General features: G+C 36.0%; 1 protein-coding gene across 5 annotated transcripts in view; it reads right to left on the reverse strand.

Annotated features, from left to right (window-relative positions):
• The window catches only part of Atf7 (activating transcription factor 7), an 89467-nt gene that overhangs the window by 61453 nt on the left and 8034 nt on the right, over positions 1 to 19980 (reverse strand). For all 5 annotated transcript variants that reach the window (XM_047551021.1, XM_047551018.1, XM_047551020.1 and 2 more), the window contains one exon: positions 6120 to 6188. In XM_047551021.1, coding sequence (XP_047406977.1) covers positions 6120 to 6167 — 48 coding nt within the window. In that variant the 5' untranslated portion in view covers positions 6168 to 6188. Of the gene's footprint in view, positions 1 to 6119; positions 6189 to 19980 lie in introns of those variants that run through there.

Raw genomic sequence — 19980 nt, forward strand, 5'->3', positions numbered from 1 at the left:
CTGGGTACAGCTCCAAATTTGTTTACATAGGATTTTTTTGTTTGTTTGTTTACAGTGGAGGGGACTGGAGAAAGGATGCTTTTAATGCTATGGTTTAATAATATCATAATAAATATATCATAAAAAATTAAACCAACAGGAGAAAAAGGTGTGTGTGGTGGTGGGGGTTGTCTCATGAAAATCAAAGGGAGGGGCTGGGGTTGTGGCATAGTGGTAGAGCGCTTGCCTATTATGTGTGAGGCACTGGGTTTGATCCTCAGCACCCATAAAAATAAATCAACAAAATACAGTTATTGTGTCTATCTACAACTAAAAATATTTTGAAAAATAGGAAAGAAAATCAGAGGGCGATCAGTAGAGGAAAGGGACTAAAGGGTAGGAGGCAGGGAAGAAAGGGGTAGTGCTGAGGAGTGATAATGGCCGAATTATATTGTTATATGGTGTACATGCATAAATATGTAACAACAAATTCTGTCATTTTGTACAACTATAATGCACCAATTAAAAAAAATGTGAAAATAGGGGGGAAAAAGCATAATAAAAGAAAAAAAGTTAAACAACCAATCACATGTTTCTAAGGGCAAGTGTCAGGAGTGCCAGATCTGACATTAAGTATCTCGAGTTTAATTCCTTGTTCTTAGTACCTCCATTTAAAAAACCCCAGTCCCAATCTTGTCTATACAATGAATAACAGTGTCTACTTTCATTACAGGGTTACATAAAACTGCAATACACTCAGAGTGAGCTGCAAGTTATTGCAAAATCAACATATTACAAAAAAATAAGGTTAGCATTTGGCCTAATTGTGTATAATGCAGTGTATTTTCAGCTGCGTGACAGCATGCAAGCACTCTTACCAGATGGGAACTAGATGAATTATGAATAAAATATGAATTATTAAATAAAAATTTGAATTTTTTTAACTCTTGGCAAGGAGTGAGGAAGAAAAGCTTATTTGTTTGCCTGAAATTGCCTTCACCTGTCGTAGCATGTAAACACAGCATATACCACCACAAATGGCATTTACCTACCAAAGCTATTTCTTCCCGTTATTTTCCAATTCAAGATGCTTCCCTAACATAAGAATTAGTAATCAGCACTAACTCATTCTTCCTTGCTTTTCTTTTGTGCTCATGCCAGTAATAGGATAAACTTGCCAAAGGACACAATGAAAGATCCAGGGCCATATAGCACCAGTATGGTCCTTTTAATAGGAACATTGGGATAACAGGAATAACCTCTATAGATTTGTGTTATACAGACAATAAAACATATACCTTTGCAGCACGCCAGCATTTAACCAATCTTAGGAGCTATTGTTGCCTCATATATTATAGAGAAATAGAGATTTAAGGGATAATGTTCATGAAAGCAGAGGATATGAAGCAATAAACAGCTTTGGAGGCTGGTTAAATGCAAGTGAAGTCAGGACTACAGTACCATAAACATTATTTCTACTATGACAAGATAAGGAGGTACAAGAAGCTGCCCTCAACACCACCACAACTAGGGCTCCATTGCTACTCTTGTCTTTGGAGAGAAAAAGAGGCCCTGGAGGTCTATGAGTTAGTTGTATGTTTCATGTCTCAAAGATATGAAAAGAATCTCAACCTCTATTTAGATGTCCTCAGGGATAAAGAAGGAATCTTCAGACCCTCAGAATCATGCTGGACAGACGAATAATCAAAGGATTTCCCCTTTAAAAGGACAGAGATGATACAGATTGGTTATGACAGAACTTTCTCAGGGCTGATAATGGGATGCTACTACCTGTCATGAGTGGTGCTTCCTCAAAGGGAATTTGCTCCTGTTCTTCAGGATATAGACATTCTAAAATAATAAGCTGATATGACCAGCTTCTGCTCAGACTTGTTGATGGTATCCAGAAGGGCCATTTAACTCTATATAATTGTACTGCAAATCAGTGTTATGTGCCTGAGAGGGAGGTATAGGATTATGGATACATATGGTATAGGATTATGGAGGTATAGGAATATGTAGATGCCCAGGAATAAAAACTGGGTAAAAAAACAACCAAAAAGAGGTATATTATCTAACTGCATACACATAATATCTTAAATTCAAGATTATCAACAGAGACATAGTATTCATACCTGCTTCCACATACAACAGAATAATTTTATATTTCATCTTTAAGTAAAAGTGGCCCCAAAAAAGTATTAAAATTACAAATTAAGCCAGGCACAGTGGTTCACACCTGTAGTCCGAGCTACTTAGGAAGCTGAGGCAGGATTACTTGAACCCAGGAGTTTGAAGCCAGCTTTGGCAATACAGCAAGACCCCCATCACAAAAAAAATTAAAAATTAAAAAAATTAAAAAAAAAAAACACCCACAACTTATTTCTATTATTCTGACAAAAAACATAGAGACAAAGTCATTTTATAGTCACAATGTTTTTAAAGAGATGCTATCTAATAAACATTTCAAAACCCACACAACTCGATTCAACAGGGTATTTGGGGCACTATTAACACTAATTGGTTCTCAGGAGACAGGTCTATTAATGACACCTGCTACTACATTCCACAGAGGTTTTAGCAGGAAAATCTTTTCCTGGAATTCCACCTTATGAAGGTGATAAGACCTCAAGAGAAACAAAGTGTCTCAACAGAACAGAAATAAAAGGGCTAAAAAACTATCACCTGCTTTTTTTTTCAGATAAGAATGCAGACAGCACAACCTTTAGCTGCCACCTTTTTTTTTTTTTTTTTTTTTTTTTTTTTTGAGTACAAGCAGCATATTTAGAACTCAGCTGTGTCACATCAGACTTACTGTTGGGAAGTGGATCATGAACAGAATCCAAAAATAACAGCCATTAAAGACCTAGCAACCAAAACATGTTTATGTATCCATTGAAAGCCTGGTGGTTTTGATTATATAGTGGAGAGCACAATCCACCAGTCTATTTTAGGTGAATTTTCCTTTCACCTTTCTTTAATATTAAAGTGTAGGATGACTTATGAATTTAGGTAAACACAGGGTAAAGTCTAAGCAGGGAACAAATATAGAAACAATCCAAGATTCCTATAGTTGTTGTTTTAAATTTTTATTTTGAGACAGGGTCTCACTAATTTCTTGACGGTCTCACTAAGATGCTGAGGCTGGCCTCATACTTGTGATCATCCTGCCTTAGTCTCTTGAGTTGCTGAGATTGCAGGTGTGAGTCACTGTGCGTCGCAAGATTCCTATAGTTTGCTTTGCTTTCATTTTTCTTTTCTCTACCTGTTAGAAGCCATTGCTTTTTGAGACTTCTCTCACAGATTCTGAACTATGCTTTCTAAAATAAATCATGGTCCTTATTATCATGGTACTTATTTTATTTCTTTATTTTTTTGTATTGGGGATTGAATCCAGAGGCACTTTACCACAGAGTTACATCCCCAGGCTTTTCATTTTTTGAGACAGGGTCTCACTAAGTTGCCTAGGACCTTGCTAAGTTGCTTAGGCTAGCCTCAAAATTGCCATCCTCCTGCCTCAGCCTCACTGTCACTGGAATTATAGGCATGCACCACTGTGCCTGGCTATCACGGTCCTTATTACCCTCCTGCAGCTTATATAGCTTTGTTAGTATTCTTTAATTTGTGGAATAAATAATTTGAGTCAATGACAAGTGGATTACAAATAACTTTAAGGCCTCCAGGTAGTTCAAGAATGCAACCATTCCCAAAGGATAAAAGGAATGTGAGAGACAGGCCAAGGGTAGCTAACATTACCAAATTTATCTTCTCTGCCAGATTTTCACTATCTCATATAATATAAAGCAATCACAGTACATCTTGTAGAGATTCACTCTTAGTGTTATTTGTTACTAGAAATTGGAAAAATTTTGAAGGAGACTAAATATAATTTCAGAACTATAATCTCACCTGAAAGTAGTTTGACATGTAAAGAAAATAAAGGAGTTAATCACACTGGCATCAAAGTCTTAAGGTGTTGCCTTCTTTTTTTTCTTTTCTTCCTTTTTTTTTGGACTGGGGATTGAATCCAGGGGTGATTTATCACTGAGCTATAGCCCTAGCCCTTTTAATTTTGAGACAGGGTCTCCCTAAGTTACCAAGGCTGGCCTCGAACTTGTGATCCTCCTATCTCAGCCTCCCAAGTCACTGGGATTACAAGCATGCATCACTACACCTAGTTCTATCCTTTTACCACAGAACAAGTAACAAGAATTCTCAAGAAGGTAGCAACTCCCTCAAGTGCAGCATCCACCTTCTCCGTGTGGTGGGGGAAAGCTTTGAGAATTGTAAGTCGGTGGTTATACTGCATTCTAATAACCAAATACCATCACATAATTCAGAAAAGAGAAAGAAACGTAGGGGCAGAAAGGCTTATGATAAAATAAAACCTAACAACACAGGGAGAAACCACAGCAAAAATTCCTGTTTTCCTATATGTAGACCCCCCACCAAAAATTATTTTTTAAATAAGACATTTTTAAGAAGATAAAATGAAAACAAGGAAACAAACACCAATTTTAGTGAATACTTCTCTTTTTTAAAAGAGAGCCTGAAGAGATGCTATTTACATTGTTTTCCTCAGAAAGCTTAAGAGATGCTTTTCTTGTGTATTTCTTATTTTTATCATCCATTTTATTTCTTTGAGAAATCCTTGTTTGGATGGTTTTAAGTATACTATATATAAATATACTTAAAGTCAGCACAGAAATTGAGTAATTTAAGCAATAAATGAAAAAATAATGGTAAATATAAGAAAAATAAATCCTTTCAACAAAAAGGCAGATTTTTCCAGTAAAGAAGTGAAAAGGGGGGCTGGGGTTGTGGTTCAGTGGTAGAGCACTTGGCCTAGCATGTGTGAGGCCCTGGGTTCAATCCTCAGCACCATGTAAAAATAAATAAATAAAAAAAAAAAAAAAAAAAGAAGTGAAAAGGGTACCTACCAAGTTATTGGTTGTCATGGTCATAGTAAACAGTATTATCAAATTCATACACAAAAAATTGGAGGGATCATTTCTAGGTTTGTTCTTCAATAAAGTTGTTTGAAAAGTGAAAATAAATTTGTCCTATTTTTCCAACTGTCTTCTATTGTTAAAAAAAATTAAAATATACACCACTTGGGGAAACAAACAAGTCAGAAATAAAGTAGAATGCCTTGACAAAGAAACAGAAATGCATCTTAGGATGCTGAATATTGCAGAATACAACAGCTCTGTTGTTGTCTTATCTAAAAATTTCAGCACTTACAGAAATTTGGAATCTTCCCTCTGTCCATTTCTTGTTTACCATCCTCATCTCTTCTACTACTCAAATTCCAATTCTTAGTAATCTCTAGAACTAACTCTTCTTTTTGTCTAAGTATTTACAATGTTTAATAGAACTAGTCTGCAATCTCACATACTACCAGTAAGTGTCACTGGACAGTCACATGACTTACTTCTAAATGAACAGAAAGCACCCTTCAGGGTCTATAAAATGAATTAATGAAAACAGATAAAAACTTCTTTTGAAAAAAAAAAAAACTTCTTTTGTATTCTTTTTTTCATTCTTTGTGGAACATGGTATTAACAGAGTCTAGGAAAAAGTTAAGAAGGTTACAAAAGGCAATTACAATAAAATTGCTTTATTAAAAAGGCATATGATGAAAAATATCTAACATACACACATATATGCAAAAAATTACATTTGAGCTAACAGAACAATGCATTTCATGGCATTGTTTCATCAACAGGAGAGACATTTTTTTCTTATTAAAAAAAAAAAAAACCTGAAACTGGGGTTCGCAATGAAGGCTATCTCTCCAATATGTTAAGCAGACTTTTATATCCATGAGGATATTTCTAAACTTGCTTTATATTTAGATGGATAGCTTTACAAAAGAGGAGAGAGCAACATGTATTCTTCAACACTGTGTTGAAAAACAAACACCAGTGGAATAACAATATGGAAGAGAGCAAGGCAGATTTCATTATGGTAGAGTGCCTACACTTCCTCATAACTTGGATTTACACACTGCAAATCCTCTGATCTGATTACCTCCAGTGATCACGTAAAATACCGGCTTTAAACTCTTTGCCTTAGTGATAAAACAGCCACTTTGATTCACAACAAGACATTCACAATAAAGTATATTGTAAACGTACCTGTCCACAGCCTGGGGCATTGCACACAAACGGTCTGTCGTCTCCCATATTTCATATAGCTGAGCGGAGCTGAGGAGGGGGAGGTAGGGGAAAAGTTATGTTAAATACGCAGGAGCAAAAAAATGTGCTTCAAAATATCAAGCCTAGAAACAGGTGTTCCAAGAATGCCATCTATCAGAGCTGTAAACACAAGCTACTTTGAGGAGACTCATTAGACAGGTGGCATGTGATCTACTACTATGCATCAGTTGGAACTTTTAATTAGAAAAATTTAGACTTAAATAGTCAAGAATTTCAAACCTTTGCTAGATTTTCCCTTTCTGCTACAGAATATAACACACTTCTCTAGTCTGCTGAATTACAACCAGTGCAGTTTCCTATGTCAATAAATCCACTGAATGTTCGATGTGGAAGCCATATTTTTGAACTAGAGAAGACCAAAATTTGTCATTTAATTAATTAAGGGATTATAGGAGGGGTGCTCCATTTTACAGGGCCATAATCTGGCTCCCTGGTGTATAAACTACGAGACTGTTGGCAAGAGTCGTTTATCCCAGATTATTGCCAAAGAAAACAAAGCACCCATCCTATTGGGCTACATGGGAAATGATTTTCATTAATAAAAAAATAAAAATAAAAGCCTTCTTTCCCCACTGGGAGCCTACTCCTCCCCCCACCAATCGACTGTGGCAAATGGAGAAATATCGGTGCCCTTCCCCCCTCTGATTCTATTTATGGCGAGGTTTTTAAAAGCAGCAATAAAACAAATGTCGACTCTTTGGGGGTTTACTGGGTGAATATGTTCCGGCTGTTTGTGCCGCTCTCGGCCAGAGTTCTTAGGCTGCTCTGTTGCAGCCAACAGATGTGTGCTGCTGCAGGGGATAAAAGAAATGGCACTAAAAGGCATCACCATCCATCTCCTCTATTTCTCTGAAGAATTTAATAGGATTTATATATATATTTGAATACTGAAACTAAATTCTCAAAATGTTGATTAAAATTCTTTGTCAAAGAATAATAATTCCAATCTGAATGGGTTGGGGAAATTTCTCATATGCCAACTAGGAATAAAAATAGAGGTATAGATGAATAAATATTAGAAATGCAAATCACATTAAAAATATTTCCAAAGATAAACAGTATTTTGGAAGGGTGGAAGAGAAAAATGGAAAGGAATGAAAATTAGCATTGTAGACTAAATACCTAAAGAACATTTCCAAACATCTTTCCATAAGAGAGAAACCTAATAATTGAATCACATTCAATTATTTGAAGATTGGAAGTAATTTCAGAACTGTAACCAAATTTCAAATTTTATCTTGGAGATAAACAGAAATGTCAATCGCAGTCAGGCCTATATTAAATTAAAATGTTAACAGGCTAGCATCAATCTGGTAACCAGAAAACCATACTTAAAATCAGAGGGTAGCTAGGTAACATCTCTCTATTTTCTTAGGGCTCACTCAGATTAGAAATGAGTATTTCTGGCTGTCTAATCAGTAATTCCACAACTAATGGGTGCTTAAATTGTGGGGTGCGCTATAAAATACAAGGGGTTTCTTGGTCATCTTTCATATGATCGGAACATGGTCTAACCATGAAGGAAACTGATGCTGCAGCATTGCTGTAATGGAAGAGACCCTGTATGTACATACGTGTACACAGATTTATATCACATTTAGCCAGGATAAATTGCTTCAATAAATTCTGTTCCTAGGAGAGGCCAGCTCAAGCTGATGATTGGCTACTAGGAAATGAGAGCTTCATTCTTCTCCACACAGCCCCAGGACAAGGGAGTTCTCGGGTTTGTTTGTTTGTTTAAAATATATGATGATTTTTTTTTTTTTTAAGTACTGTTTGGAACCAGAACATTGTGCAAAAAAAAAAAAAAAAAAAGTAAACAAAAGCCAAAGCAAATAAATATAAAGACCAAGGACATTATGGCTAAAAGTCAGATCATTTCTAGAAAGCAATTCATCTCTGGAAAAAGTCCTAAACGCTGTGCTACAGATAATTTCATTTCTAGTCCCAGAACCTGTTTTCTAAATATAACTAAAAAATGAAATTTTATTTCAAAAAGGGTCCCCAACGTATTTTCCAACCAGGAAGTAAACTATAAGGGCTAGAGAAGATACAAGAACTAGGCAAAATTCCTTACTTTTTATCTTAGTTCTGCTATTTGGACCTAAATGTTCTCATTTTTCTACTTAAAGGAGGAAATGGTTCCTGGCTGAGAAGGGGGCCAGCAAGGCATTCAAAGTGATTAAATAAATTCTGGAATGATTTCCATGGGACCACAAAATTCAAACTTAACTTGGCTTTGCACAGTCACACCACAATATATGGCTTCTAGATTTTATTTAATGGATCATTATTAGGAATTAGAGATAAGAAAATTGTGTTCTTCCATCCCCAGTCAAAAAAAATGAAAAAAGAAACAAAAGAAAGAAAAAAGAAAAAAAAATCATGTCTTTTGAAAAGAAAAACAAAGGGTGAAAAAAAAAACCACTTTGAAAAAAAAAGCATTAAAATCTAACATAAGTAAGCATTTTCACTGCTCTTAAATATTAAATTGACATCCACTAACTAGGATTTCCTGCTTCCTTCCCAATTTGCTGGCCTTTGTTTTACAGTTTTCACCAAAGGGAGATCACAATGGGAGGAAGAACTTCGGCTTTTTTTCTTCAATACCCACAAGTTATTCTTAATCATTCCCTTCATCTTTTGCCCTTTGTCATTCCATATTTCTCATTTTAAAGAAAATTTAAATACTTAACACAATAAGAATGATCTGTCCTTTCCATTAAAAAAATCCACAAACATTTCTATTTTTAAAATTCTCTTGCATTCTCTGCTGCATTAATTTATTAGTATAAAGAATCTTGTGGTTATTTCTGACATTGAAAATAAATTTTTAATTGCTAGAGAGGTCAAACTGAGGTTTTTTTCAAAATAAAAAGCAATGCATTTCTGTAGTATAAATAGGAGACAAAAAGTGAAATCTTCAATAATGACACTGACATTCACTAAAATTTAACTCACAGCTCATTTGTAACTACTGTGTGACAAAGTAGATCATGTGTCTGGGTATAGCACTCACAGTGTGTTTGTGTTCTCCTCAATCTATTTCTTTAGGATGAAACACAAGCATTTTATAGAACTAAACAATAAATAACAGGAGAGGGATACATACATTAGGAGGTACTGCCAAGGGTAAGTGAGATGCTTTCAGCAAAGATGGTAGAATAAGAAAAACAAAGATGCATTAAAAGGCTGTCCAAGAGACCAAGGTGTGTAGAGGAAAAGGCTCAGGTACTTGGAGAAGTCAGAATACATATATGATAAAATTTAGGACTTATTCAAAGAGAAAGTTATCAGATTGCTATGAAAGAAGTTAAGAAAACACAAGGTTTAGGGATGATTTTTTACTAACTGAGGTAATTTCAAAAAGCCTGTGTCTAATAGTTTTGTCAGAGCCAGAGGTAGATCCTAAACTCGTCAATGCAAAAGTAAGAAAATAGATTCCCTTTCCCTGTATATGTAGATCTATCTATCTCTTTTTGTTTTTGTTTTTTAATAGAATGAGGCTAGAGTCTGTAGCTGAGGGCTACAAAGTTAATTCTCTGAATCTGGTTATGATGTGATAATTTCTTTAGTAACCAATTGGTTAATAAGATGGTCCAATTCTTAAATATGTAATCCAAAGCCATGTACAAATACAACCAGGAGCCTGGTGTTCCATTCCTAATGACAAAAGCAGACCTTACTAGGTACAATAACAGGGTATTTGCAGCATAAACACCAAAGATTCATAGAAATCTAAAAGGGGATTAGATTCTCCTTCCTTCATTCATTCAAAAAACACTACCCATGGAACTATTAAGTGCCAAGTAAAATGAACAAAAAATAAAAAGACAGGAGGCTGAGGCAGGAGAATTACAAGTTTGAGGCCAGCCTTAGCAACTTAACAAGACTCTGTCTCAAAATAAAAAATAAAAGGGCTGATAATATAGCTCAGTGGTAGAGCATCCCTGGCTTCATCCCTACCACCACCTTACTCACACACAAAGCATAAACGCACACAAAGAAGTTAACCCTTAAATCTTTAACAAAACTTCAGCCAGAGCTGTTAAGACACACATTCCAGGGGCTGACGTTGTGGCTCAGTGGTAGAGCACTTGCCTGGCACATGTGAGGCACTAGATTCGATCCTCAGCACCACATAAAATAAATAAAATAAGGTATTATAAAAAGATATACATTCCAGCACAATAGCATGTCAGTCCAAACATACAGTAGAAAAGCACCTTTAGGAGTACATATTAGGCAATCTTTCTGAAAAGCAGTTTGGCAATATTTATATTGTCTTAAAACGTTTATTATCAGGCTGGGGACATAGCTCAGTTGGTAGAGTGCTTGCCTTGCAAGCACAAGGCCCTGGGTTCAATCCCCAGCACCTCAAAAAAAAAAAAAAAAAAAAAAAAAAAAGTTTATTATCATTTGAAAAAATCATTCTTCTCTTAGGATTCTATTCTAAGACTAAAACCAGAAACACACCCTTTACGTATTAAAATGTTCATCATAGTCATTTTTATGACCAAAAATGAATAGGAATTGAATTTTTAAGAGAATGGATAAATGTAAACAAAGGATTGCCTCATGACAGACTATTTAAAATGTTAAGAAAACATTTTGAAAACTATTTAATGACATGAGAAAAATGCTATAGATTAAATGATAAAAGCAGAATATAAGACTGCATATGTGCCATAATTTCAAGTCTATAAAATAGCAAACAAAATAATAAGCATGCAAAATGATGAATTAACATCAAAATATTAATAAGGGTTATGTCTGGATATCCATGTTCTAGGTGATTCTATTTTCTTCTTTGTACCTTTATTATTGCTCAAAGTCTCTACAACCATCACAGATTGCTTTTAATAAATAAATTATAATGTAAGCGAAGAATAAGAATGCCTATCTGTATGACTGAATAAAACTTGTCTTTAAATTAAGGTGGGGTGGGCTGGGGTTGGGCTCAGTGGTAGAGCACTTGACTAGCATGTGTGAGGCACTGGGTTCAATCCTCAACACCACAAATAAATAAATAAAATAAAAGTAAAAAATATCATTATAAAAAATATATTACTGTTAAGTTCAATAAAAGTTGTCAAAAAAAAGAGCTGCAGTTGTGGTTCAGTGGTAGAGCACTTGCCCTGGCATGTGTGAGGTCCTGGTTTTGATACCCAGTACCACATATAAATAAATAAAATTAAACAAAGATCCATTGACAACTAAAATATATATATATTATATTTAAAAATTGTTTAAAAAAAGTAAAAAAATAAAAATAAATTAAGGGAGAGTATATTTGCCAGACTAGTCTAACCTCTAAATGTAAATTTAAAAATTGTAACAAGTTGCTCATTCTCTCCTACAAAGCAACAGAACCAACTGGCAAATTAAGTTCAAAATGGACCATCAACTGGGCACTGTGGTGCACACCTGTAATCCCAGCAGCTTGGGAGACTGAGGCAAGAAGACTGTGAATTCAGAGAGCCTCAGCAACTCAGCAAGGGCCTAAGAAACTCATCAAGACCCTGTCTCCAAATAAAATATAAACAAGGGCTGGGATTGTTGGTTCAGTGGTAAAGCGTCCCTGGGTTCAATCTCTAGTACCAAAAAACAAAACAAAACAAACAGAAAATGAAAATTGGACCTCAAAAGTCTTCTGAAGTTTATAAACTAAGTTTCATACAGAAAATAAACATAGTAGAAATTAAAACTTATATCCATACACAGAACAAACCAAGCAGTTTAAGATAGTTCCTCCTTTGATACCCCTGATTTTCAGAATCCCATAAATGCTCCCTGACAAGTATTAATTGTAGTAATAAATAATAATATTGATGATAAACAATTAGAAATTGACCCAACCATGTAAAACAAAGGGAATTCAGAGAGCTGAAACCAAGTTTAGCAGGTACTAAATGCTATTTAGCTCAGCTAAAACCACGTTGAAAAATTTAGGCATCCATGAGCTCTGTTCCTTTATAATATTAAAGGTTGGTGGTGCTCACCTGTCAGGAGGACTGCAAGTTCAAGGCCAGCCTCAGTAATTTAGTGAGGCCCTAAGAAAATTAGAATCTCTCTCTCAAGAAAAAAAAGAACTGGGGATGTAACTTAGTGGGAAAGTACCCCTGGGTTAATTCTCCAGTATCAATAAATAAATATATCATTAAAAAGTAGAGAAGCAGCAGCAGCCAAAGCCTGGTGTGGTGGTACATGCTTATAATCCCATCAACCTGGGAAGCTGAGGCAGGAGGATCTCAAGTTCAAGATCTGCCTCAGCAATTTAGCAAGACCCTGTCTCAAAAGAAAAATCAAAAGGCTGGGATGCAGCTAAGTGGTAAAGCACCTCTGGGTTCAATCCCCAATACCAAAAAAGTGAATGAATGAATGAAATAAAAACCAGGCTAGGTATGGTGATACATATCTATAATCCCATAGACTTGAGAAGCTAAGGCAGGAGGATTGCAAGTTATAGACCTGCCTCAGCAATTTAGTAAGACACTGTCTCAAAATAAAAAAAAACAAAAGCTGGGCATGGTGTTGCACACCTGTAATCCCAGTTACTTGGGAGCTGAGAAATCATGAATTTGAGGTCAATCATGGCAATTTAGCAAGATACTGTCTCAAAATAAAAAAGGGCTGGGGATGTAAACTCAGTGGTAGAGAGCCCCTGGTTCAATCCCCAATATTGGAGGTGGGGAAGGAATGATATGCAAACAGTTCTTTTTAAAAAATATAACTCAGGATATCAATTTTCAAACTCTAAGAAAATTTTGCTGCTCCTAAGCCAAGACTACAAATGCTTAAAGCTCTTAGGCACAGCAAGCAGTCTCAACATTTTATTCTCCATAGGACACTCAGTGCTGTTCTGATTTGCATTACATCTAGAAAACTGCCTTTGGGGATATATTTCAGTAAACCTAAGAACATGAGACTATAATGCAGGTTGTGTGAACCCCAGAAAACAAAGTAGACTCAAGTTTTACTAGGCAACAGATTTTTTTCTGGCGCGGGGGGGGGGGGGGGGGGGGGGGGGTGGTGGTACTGGGGATTGAACCCAGAGGTGCTCTAGCACTGAGATACATCCCAAGCCCTTTTTATTCTATTTTGAGGCGGGTCTTGCTGGCCTCAACCTACAATCCTCCTGCTAAAGTAGATTATTTAGGAACTGAAATTCTGATTAATATTCCACTGTATTATTTGGCATCACAATAGTTGGGCATCTATTATCTCATTAGATAAGTCAACTGTCCCAAGAGGACAGTACTATAATCTTAAACTAATTCGCCTATTGTCTTACATCAACTAAAGTTTTGCTGTTGTTGTTGGGTACTGGGGATTGAAACCAAGGCATTTTACCACTGAGCTAAATTCCCCAATCCTTTTTATTTCTTATTTTGAGACAGGGTCTCATTAAGTTGCTAAGGGTCTCTCGCTAAATTGCTGAGACTGGCCTCAAACTTAGGATCCTCCTGCCTCAGCCTCCTAAGACACTGGAATTACAGGCATGTACCACTCCATCAGGCTTCAATCAAGGTTTTGTAAAGCACTTTGCCACAGACTGGAAAACTGAGGCACAGAGTTAAAAAAAAAAGTGGCAAAAAAGGAATCAAAAGAGATTGAGGTTGGTCTGAATCTTATTTTATATACTCCAAACAAGATACAAAAACAAATAATAATGAATTAAACAAACACTTCTGAAAAGAAGAAATACAAGTGGCCAACAAATATATGGAAAAAGGTTCAACATCATTAGCAGTTAGGAAATGCAAATTAGAACTACACTGAGATTTCATCTCACAGCAGTCAGAATGGCAATCATCAAGAATACAAACAATAATAATGCTGGAGAGGATGTGGAGAAAAAGGAACACTTTCATTCACACTGTTGGTGAGATTGGAAATTAGTAGAACCATTATGGAAATCAATATGAAGGTTCCTCAAAAGACTAGGCATGGAACCACTATATGACCCAACTATAAATTCCTTTTTCCTGAAGAATTAAAGTTGGTATGCTACAGTGATACATGCATACCCATGTGTATAGCAGCACAATTTACAATGGCCAAACTATGGAATCAGCCTGGGTATGCATCAATGAATGAATGGATAAAGAAAATGTGGTATATAGTTTTATTCAGTCATAAAAAATGAAATTGTCATTTCCAGGAAAATAGATGGAACTTTAGACTGTTCTGTTAAGTGAAATAAGCCAAACTCAGAAGGTCAAGGGCTGTATTTTTTTCTCTCATGTGGAAGCTAGAAAGGAAAAAGGAAAAGAAAGGCAGGGAGGGTAGGGATCTCATAAAAATTGAAGGGAGATCAGCAGAGGAAAGGGACCAAGGAGTGGGAGGAGGGGAGAGTGGGGGAAGGTCTGGAGAGTGATACTGACCAAATTGTATTGTTATATTGTGTGCATGCACCAACATGTAACATTAAATCCCATCATTACATACAACTAAAATGCACCAATAAAAAATGTGGAAATAGGAAAAAAGATACAAAAATGGACAAAATGGACACATCTGTTTATAACTTAGGAAAAGTTGAATGACAAATTGCATACTGTGTAACTGTTTATAATTGAATCATGCATTTCCAATTTAGGTGTACAATAGGTGTTTCTTATATGTTTACAAATGAATGTCCCAAAACAAAAATTTGAGGGACTACAAGTTCTTGGAGTATATTTTTGTCTAAAAAAAATTAAGTACAATAGTGCCTCCAGATCACAGGATAGATATGTTCTAAGACTTGTGGTGGATGCCTGAAACCACAGATGGTACCAAATTCTGTATGTAGTACATTTTTTTCCTACACATCCTGCAGCATTGCCACACAGTACCAGAGTTAATCTGTCCTTCCATGTTTTATGCCCTAGTGCATCTGTTACATCAATACTTTTGTGGTTTGGGGCCATCATTAAGTAAAATAAGGGTTACTTGAACACAAGCACTGCAATACTGTGACAGTCGATCTGATAATGGAGATGGCTGAGTGACTAAAAGACAGCGTACTATATGGATTCATGGACTGGCCAGACAAAGGGATGATTCATGTCCCAGGGTCCTGGAAGGGATAGAGTGGGATGGCACCAGATTTCATCACATTATTCACACAGCAATGCACAATTTAAAACACAAATTGTTTATTTCTAGAATTTTCCATTTAATATTTTCAGACCACTGTTTATAGCAGTGACTGAAACTGCAAAAAGTAAAACTGCAGATGGGGCAATGGGGAAAATGTAATGCTCAGTTTTCATATTTAACATATTTTACTATGGTTATTTTAAAATTCATAATCTAGTTATAACATATACTAGGGATTGGCAAACTTTGGCTCATGGGCCAAATCCAGCCTGCCATCTATTTTTGTGTAGCCTATAAGCTAAAAATGGTTTTCACATTTTTAAATGATTGAAAAAAAAATCAAAGACTATTTTGTGACACATGAAAATTACATGAAATTCAAATTTTAGTGTCCATAATTAAAGTTATATTAGAACATATTCATGCTCATTCATTATATACCATGCATGGCTATTTTGTGCTACAATGGCAAAGCTGAGTAGGTACAAAGAAACCGCATGCCTACAAGGTCTAACATATTTATTACCCTGCCTTAGTTTGCCCATTCCTCATATATGTAATAACTATCAAAATACATAGTTAATTAGAATATCCTAATTACAATGAATGCCAGAATTTATATGTTAATCTTTAATGTTTATCTAAAATGTAACTATTAATTTTTTATTTAGATTTTCAAATTTTAGAATTAGGTTTTCTTAAAATAAGGTTAAGGTAGCTCAATAGTTCTCAAACTTTGCATATTCACCCAAGCACCTTGTAGAAATACAAACTCCTAGGTATCCTGGATTTTCTTGGTAGTAGGGCCAAAGAATTTACACTTTAAAAAATATCCTTTGTGGGGCTGGGGCTATAGTTCAGTGGTAAAGCACTTGCCTAGCATGTGTGAGGCACTGGGTTCAATTCTCAGCACCACATATAAATAAATAAATAATAAAGGTCCATCAACAACTAAAAAAATTTAAAAAGCAAAAATCCTTTGTAATTCTGATACAATGATCAGTGATCCCTCTGTAAGACACTAAGGTTGGAGTGGTTATAATCGCCACATGGAAAATAGCTGTATTTTTCAAGTTCAGCATTATAAAACAGCAGTTCTCAAAGTGGGCTCCATGGATCTAGACAGATTTCCAAGACCCTTTCAGAGGGTTTATGGGGGTTAAAATCACTTGTGGGCAAAAGATCTATTTAGCTGGGTGCAAAGGCACACACCTGTAATCTCAATGGCTCAGGAGGCTGAGACAGGAGGAGTGAGAGTTCAAAGCCAGTCTCAGCAAGGGTGAGACACTAAGCAACTCAGTGAGACCCTGTCTCAAAATAAAATACAAAAAAGGGATGGGGCTGTGGCTCAGTGGTTGAGTGCCTCTGAGTTCAAACCCTGGTACACCGCCCCGTCCCCACATAAAAGGATCTATTTAAAGAGCAAGACACACCAATGCATTTTATTTATTTTTTTGGTACTGGAGATTGAATTCAGGTGTACTTAACCACTGAGCCACATTCCCAGCCCTTCTTATTTTGAGATAGGGTCTTGTTAAATTGCTTAGGGCCTTTCTAAATTACTGAGGCTGGCCTTGAACTTGCAATTCTTCTGCCTCAGCCTCCTGAGGAGTCACTGGGATTACAGACTTGTGCCACCACACCTGGCAAACCAATGCATTTTAAAGTACAGTATCAAAAGTTCACAGATTGGTTTCAGATTCTACGCTGTAGCTAATCTTTAAAGAACTGTCACTTTTCAGATTTTGGTGCTGTGCTAAAGGAGACTATCTATAATTACCTAAAAATAATATTTCCTTTTTCTATTCCATATCTGTGTGACCCTTGTTTTCCTTAAATACTTAAAACCTAACAGACTACACATCCTAACAGACTACAGAAGCAGAGATGAGAAACTAGCTGTCTTCTGTTAAGTCAGATGTTACAACAAAGATTTAAAGTTCTTCCCTATTTTGAAACTACAGATATATTTATGTTAACATAAATTAGATTTGCTATTACTTTAAAATAAATTACTATTTTTAAACTTCCTTTTAAATTTCTAATATGCTAAATATCAACAGATACAACTCAGATAAACAAAAATCTCTTTGGAGTCCTCAATAATTTTCAAGAGTATAAAGGAGTGAAATACTAAAACCAAAAAGTTGGAGATCTACTACTTTAAGAAATAGAAGAACAGACTTGGGAGGCTGAGGCAGGAGGATCTAAAGTTGAAGACTACCCTCAACAAATCAGTGAAGCTCTAAGCAACTTAGAGAGACCCTGTCTCAAAACAAAAAAATTAAAAGGGCTGAGGATGTAGCTCAGTGGTAAAGCACTCCTGGGTTCAATCCTCAGTAACAACTACAATAAAAATAAAGAAAGGAAGAAAAGAAAATAAAGAAATACAAAAACAGACAGGTGTGGTAGCACATGCCTATTATCCTAGTGACTTGGAAGTGGAGGTGAGGAGGATGGCAAGTTTGAGGCCAGCCTTGGCAATTTGGTGAGACCCTGTCACACACAAAATAAAAAATTAAAATGGCTGGGGGGTGCAGCTCCGTGATAGAGCACGACTTGGTTCAAATTCCAGTACCAAAACAAACATATAATAAGAGCAATGGAGTACCTAGATAGATCAATTAAACAGAAGATTGAAATTATTTCTGGATTTTAGGATCAGACATACAGGGATGGGTTTCAAAGAAAGAAGCCAGTTAAACAGACCAAATAGTTTCACAGCAAATGAATGAAAACAGATGTGGGTGAGAATTACGCTGAATCACAAGTTAGGCAATACTCCGCCAAAGCTTAGAACCTATCTTGAAGCAGTTTTATATAAGCGATTACCTGAGTAGAAGCTAGAAGTTTTCTGCTTGTTGTTTTGTTTTGTTTAAGGCTCTCTAGGGTTTTGGAAGATTCAAAGGGTTATTTTGAGCTAACCCCAGAAAGGTTAATAGAGCAAAAACAAAGAAGTTACAAATTGGTAAAGTGACAGCAGAAAGCAAAGTTAGAAATAACTAGAGAACATTATAACTAACAATGTTTGTCCTCAATGTGCATTTTGTTTTTTATTTAAATTTTTGTAGTACTTGGGATTGAATTTTTAATTGTCTGCAGTGCTGAGGATTGAACCCAGGGCTTTAAGCATACTAAGCAAGTACTCTACACTGATCTACACTTCTCCAGTCCCTCCCTTCAATGTATATTTTAGAAGTAGAAAATTTTCTGGAAACTGGTAGGATGTCAATCAAAAATCAAATAAAAAATTATTTTGTTTTGTTTTCTCTGCTTGTTTTCAGGTAGTTTGATCCCTAAAACAATTAGCCAATCTACTCAAAACATTGATCTTTAAGTATTAGTTTTAAATCCTTATGACTTAGGCTACAAACGAACACAACAGACTTTTATATTAAAACCTAAGTATGGTGGGCTGGAGTTGTGGCTCAGAGGTAAAGCACTTGCCTAGTGTGTGTGAGGCCCTGGGTTCAATTCTCAGCACTGCATTTAAATAAATAAAATAAAGGTCCACTGACACCTAAAAAAATATTAAAAAACCCCCAAAACCTCAGTATGGATTTGGTTCTGGATAAGAAAAAGCTACAATTCTCACAATGATAATTACAGGGAAGCTTAGAAATTCTCAAGAAAAAATTCTATTTTCAAAATCTGTTCTGATATCTGTAACAAAGTGTTCTATTGGGATATTCCAACACTCACTGACTGATGCTCACTAGTCTCAAACATAGGAGTAAAAATATTACCAAACTATTGCTTAAGGATTACTTTAAGAATAAGTTTAAAAATGGTGCTATAGGAATATATTGGTACAAAAATATGTTAAAATAAAACATAGTGTTAAGTTTGATAAAGCTTAAATAAATATTATTGGCAAGAAACTTGGTGCTGACATAAATCATTTACAGTAATCATGTGTTACAGTCAATAAATCACCTTAATTTTATAATAGTTATTAAGCACTCTTCTTTCAAAACAAGTGGCTATGCTATTCGGGCATTGTGGCATATGCCAGTAGTCCTAACTACCCTGGAGGCTGAGCAGGGAAGACGGCAAGTTTGAGGCCAGTCTCAGCAATTTAGCAAGACCCTGTTTCAAAATAAAAAGGGCTGGGGATGTAGCTCAATAGTAGAGCACCTGGGGAGTTTGACCCCCAATACTGAGGGTTAGTGGTGACAATGGGGGAGTGGGGAATAGCTGCGCATTTTGGTGGGGGGGGTGCTGGAGAATGAACCCAGCGCCTTGAACATGCTAAGTACATACTCTACTAATGAGATGCAACCACAAGCAGTACTGTTGTTGTTTGTTAAACTGAAAAGAAAAAAAAAGTTTTTTCTATTGCAATGTGTTAAGTCCCAAATAAAATTTGACCAGGATAGCATATAACCCTTCCTTGCCTACATCAGAAAGCACTTTACCTGGTCAGCTGGGGTAGCATGTGCCTGTAATCCCAGCAGCAGCAGCAGCTTGGGAAGCTGAGGCAGGAGGATCACAAGTTCAAAGCCAGCCTCAGCAATTTAGCAAGACCTTGCCTCAAAATAGAAAACTGAGAAAGAACTGGGGATGTGGCTCAGTGGATAAGCTCTGCTGGGTTCAATCTCTGGTACAAAAAAAAAAAAAAAAGCCAGGTGTGGTGGTCCATGCCAGTAATCCCACTGACTCCAGAGGCTAAGACAGGAAGATCACAAATTTG

This window comes from Sciurus carolinensis, chromosome 4 (genome assembly GCF_902686445.1).
Source record: "Sciurus carolinensis chromosome 4, mSciCar1.2, whole genome shotgun sequence".
NCBI lineage: Eukaryota > Metazoa > Chordata > Mammalia > Rodentia > Sciuridae > Sciurus > Sciurus carolinensis.